The sequence below is a fragment of the Vigna umbellata genome, chromosome 1, assembly GCF_029865625.1.
Source record: "Vigna umbellata cultivar VRB3 chromosome 1, Vumbellata_1.0, whole genome shotgun sequence".
Lineage (NCBI taxonomy): Eukaryota > Viridiplantae > Streptophyta > Magnoliopsida > Fabales > Fabaceae > Vigna > Vigna umbellata.
In genome coordinates, this window is record NC_142165.1 from 102186710 (window position 1) to 102191325 (window position 4616).

Sequence of the window (4616 nt, forward strand, 5' to 3'; positions counted from 1 at the left end):
TTACTTCACACTTAATACTTGATAATCACTCTCATATAATATATCACAACTCTCTTATTAATTTATGCACAGAGAATATTTGTAGGTAGATCTTTTCCTCTCACCAACGAACAGACTCTCTTCAAATAGAATGAGCGATCAAAACATTGTTACGATCTTACCATTTATCCACAAGTCTACGTTCAAGATCTGGGTAAAACAAATGCTCAATGAAACGATAGTTAGAACTTCATTGTACACACATAAACTATAGTCAGACTCTAGTAAAATAAAAAGTTCAAATTAGCCATATTTAAATAAATCAAAACAAACTCAAACTAATTTGTAAAAGTAAATGAATTTGTTGAAATATATTATTAGATTATGCTAAATTAATTGAATTCACGCATCATAATTTTTTTTTATCCATAGTCACACATAAAATTTAGAATGATAGTCATCGCATACACAGAGGCAAGAAAGAAACTGGAAATTAAAAGATAAGATCAAAAACAATTACAAGAAAGTGCCTTAATATAACGGTATAAATAATTTTACAAAAAGGGTTTAAAAAAATAATAGTTATTTTTAAGTAAAAAAGTTAAGAAATTAATTATTGATTTGACATTTTATTATACTTAAAAGCTCCTCCAAAGGTCCTAACATGAATATTTCAAGATATAAATATGTGCTCCATAGTATTCACTTAAACATAAAGTATGCCAGGTGTAAAGAAGAATTCAACTATTTTTGTAAAAGTTAAAATTTTATTGTTTTTAATATCTATACAAATTAAAAAAGCTTTTAACAAAAATTTAAAGCATTGATAAAAAAAAAGTGTTGTTTTCCCTTATTCCAAATAATACTATATCACAAATCCCACCCACTCTTTTAATGTGTAAGTTTAAGGCAAAATTAACATGTGATTTCTTCTCCCTACACTTCCAATCACTTGTTCACACACCTCCAAATTTTCATATAATGCCAAAATTACCCATCTGACACAGGGTAAAAGTTTTTTTTTTAACTTTTTTTTCTCTATCTCCTCTGTTATGATTACGTGCACCCACCACCTACCACATTTACTTTCTTCCAATTTTTACAAACCCTAGCGCCCCACGAAGAAAGCGATAGGGAAGATAAAAGCACGAGAATGAAGCAATTAATTTATGAACTTGGGGTGCAGAAAGAATAAATACACGCGTAACATTAAGGCTTTATTCTCTTGAATGGATTTGAGGATGAGAGTGGATTTGAAGTAAAATTTGTGAGAATTAGTATAGGATTTTATTGACGTGACAAATTAAAAAAATTTACTTCCGAATTCACTCTCATTTACCTTCAAATTGACCCAAATGACAATTTACTACTTACCTAAATTTCCTTTACATTTACTGGAGACTAAAATTGTCCACTTGAAAATGTAGAGAGAAGGGTTTGAGGTGTATGAAGAAGCATTTCTTAACACCCATATTTAAACCTTATTTGTTCTATTGTTCATTATATAATTATAAAGTGTAATAAATAATATTAATAATATATTGGAAAATGAATACTGTGTATTAAAAAAATTTCCTAATCAAATTAGATAATATTTTAAAAAATTAATTAAATTCAACAAAGTAATCTTCGTATTTTCTTTTAAAAAATTATTTAAATTGAAGATGTGAAAATTGTGAAATGGTATATACGATAATATATATGGCAAAATCATGCAAAAAGCTACTCGTGAGAAAACTTTATTGGATTCGACTGCGTCAACAACGTGTTACGTTTTGGGAAATGATTTTTAGCATCTTTAGACAATTTGAAGATTTGAAAGTTATACCATTAAATCCTTCACGGACATATATCTAACAAAAAGTTCGGTGAAATAAAAATAAAATTATAGAAAATATAAATAACCCAAAAATTAACCTTATTATTGAAGCTTAAAACAAAGACAAAATAATATTATTTATAACTCTATTTTACTATTTTACCACCGTTTGATATTTGTTTTCCGAAAATGGTGTTTGTCAATGTTAAAAAAAAGAAAATTTTAAAGAGTGTTAAAAATGTCAATATTGTGGAAGGTGTCGTTGAGAAGGTAAAAAGTTAAGAAAGTAATTTGAAGAAGTGTTTCTGAAAAATAAAAATTTAATCAGGGGAGTATTTTTCATAAGGAAAAAATTAGCAGAATGGTGTTTGAAGTTTTAAAATTTATACTGGGTTCCAAAGAATAAGACGAAGAATATGCAGTCGATTTCACGTGACATTTCTAGCTAACCAAATAGAATTCAAGCGTTTCAGTTATATGCAGTCGAAGAATATGCAGTCGATTCCAACGAAATTGACGTTCGGCTGATTCTCGTAGGCGTGGGATGGTGATGGTGATGCAACCAAATAACCAATTCCTCTTCACAGAAACACAATTCTTAATTCACACAAAACATCACAGAATCAATCTACGCGCATATCGAATCATCATCACAACGTTGTTGCTGATTCCTAAGAATTTAAACAAAATAGCATATCTTACCTTCATGTCTTAAAAACTCAAAGTTGATAAACAAGAAAAAGATAAAAATAACGAGAAATGGTGTAAAACGAGACTGAGACATGATATGCAAGTGTACATTGATATTCTCACTCAAGCACTATTGCAGGTGTGGAATTCTGTGGGGAATTCCAGAAGATGTCTTTAAGCGCAGGACGAAGCTGCTTGCTGCAGAACTGGTTGTACTCCAGGGTATCTCCGTTGTCCTTCTTCACTTCCACCACCATAAAGGACGGTGTCACGGCGTAAATATCCGCCGCAATAGCCAGCTTTCCCTTCCTCCCACGCTCCTGCCCCTGAAGCCTTACCTTCGTCTCGCTACTTTTCACGTCGAACTTCCCCGCCTTCGCCACCTCCTCCAGCCGCGATATCACGCTGCTGGCCGTCCCCGCCGTCGCGAACCTCATCTCCTCCCTCTTCTTCTCCTCAAACAGGGGCGACAAATCGAACCCCTCCGACAACGATATTATGTGAAACGCGTTCATGGTGGCAGGCCTCTCACACATCTCCTCCAAATCCACCTTCGCCACCTCCTCCACCTTCCTCGGCACCGGTTTCTTAAACCAGGAAGACTCCATGACTTTACTGATACTAATCCGGGAATTCGGGTTGGGGTCGAGGAGTCTGGTAACAAGCCTTCGCGCCTCCACGGAAAACCAAGGTGGACACTTGAAGTCTCCTCTGTAAATTTTCTTATACATGGCAACCAAATTATCATCCTGAAAGGGTAGAAACCCTGCCAGGAGGACGTAGAGGATGACCCCACACGACCATATGTCAGCCTTGGCACCGTCGTAACCTTTCTTCGCTATGACCTCCGGCGACACGTACGCGGGCGTGCCACACGTGGTGTGCAGCAGCCCATCCTCCTTGAGGTGGTCGGAGAAGGCGGTGAGTCCGAAGTCGGAGACCTTGAGGTTGCCGTGTTCGTCGAGAAGGAGGTTCTCCGGCTTGAGGTCGCGGTGGTAGACTCCGCGGCTGTGGCAGAAGTCGACCGCGGAGATCAACTGCTGGAAGTAGAGTCTGGCGACGTCCTCCTTCAACCGACCTTTGGATACCTTGTTGAAGAGCTCTCCGCCGCGCACGAGTTCCATGGCGATGTAGATCTTGGACTTGCTGGCCATGACTTCGTGGAGTTCGACGATGTTGGAGTGTTTCACCATTTTCATCACCGATATCTCCCTCTTTACCTGCTCCATCATCCCAACCTTTATCACCTTCTCCTTCCCCACCACCTTCATGGCCACGTGCTGCCCCGTCTTAAGATTCCGCGCGTGGTACACCTTCGCGAACGTTCCATGCCCCAACACCCTACCCAGCTCATACTTCCCGTGAAGCAACGTCGATTGTCCCTCGCCCACACCTTTCTCTTTCTCTTTCTCTTTCTCACTCATCCTTACTCAATCAACACTATAACAATAACAATAATAAAACTATCCTATACAGCAGAAATTAGGGTTTGTTTGATATTGAAATTGGGAATTTCGAAAATGGATGAGAAAATAGCTAGTAACTACCCGTCTTCGACATGTTTCCGATGGCAATGTCTGCCGGAGGTTCTTCTTTTGGCAGGGCCACCTGCCTCAGACGGAGTGAACCAATGTATTCTCATTTCTCTGCATTCCCTTCTCTGCAGTTGCCACCACTGATAAATCCCTATCTCTATCACTCACTCAATAATTGTTTCTTCTCAACTCAATTCTCTTCAGCTTCCCCAATACAGTGCTTCCTCTTCAATTTATAGCGCTCATTTAGATCTGACGGTCCACAATACCAACACGTGTATGGACCATTCTGCCACTCCATCATGGACTTGTCTTTTCCATTTCGCCCACTCAATCAAACCACACCACACCAGATGCCACTGTTTAAGCAAATCAAGTCACACCGTCCGATCCATCCATCAATCTCGAGGTTCCTCTTCTATTTTTATCTTATTCTTTTAACATTTCCTAATTCTCATTAAATTTATTTTTTCTAATTAATTGTGAAAGGTATTTCTCTCACAATTATTATGGTCAGATGTGTGAGCACACAGGGCCCCTCTGTGCCTCTGTCTTTGTGGCGGTAACAAACTTCCTCGTTAGGACCTTGCTTA

At 37.8% G+C, this 4616-nt stretch overlaps 1 protein-coding gene across 1 annotated transcript; it reads right to left on the bottom strand.

The window, feature by feature from the left end:
- Nucleotides 1-2378: 2378 nt before the first annotated feature.
- SIP3 (SOS3-interacting protein 3) lies at nt 2379-4237 on the bottom strand. Its single transcript, XM_047313093.2, has one exon. The coding sequence runs from the start codon at nt 3910-3912 to the stop codon at nt 2608-2610; it is 1305 nt and encodes a 434-aa protein (XP_047169049.1). The 5' UTR covers nt 3913-4237; the 3' UTR covers nt 2379-2607.
- Between the last annotated feature and the right edge of the window lie 379 nt (nt 4238-4616).

Bases quoted from the DNA above. Each gene is read 5' to 3' on its own strand.
- SIP3 (XM_047313093.2), bottom strand. From the start codon at position 3,912: ATGAGTGAGAAAGAGAAAGAGAAAGAGAAAGGTGTGGGCGAGGGACAA.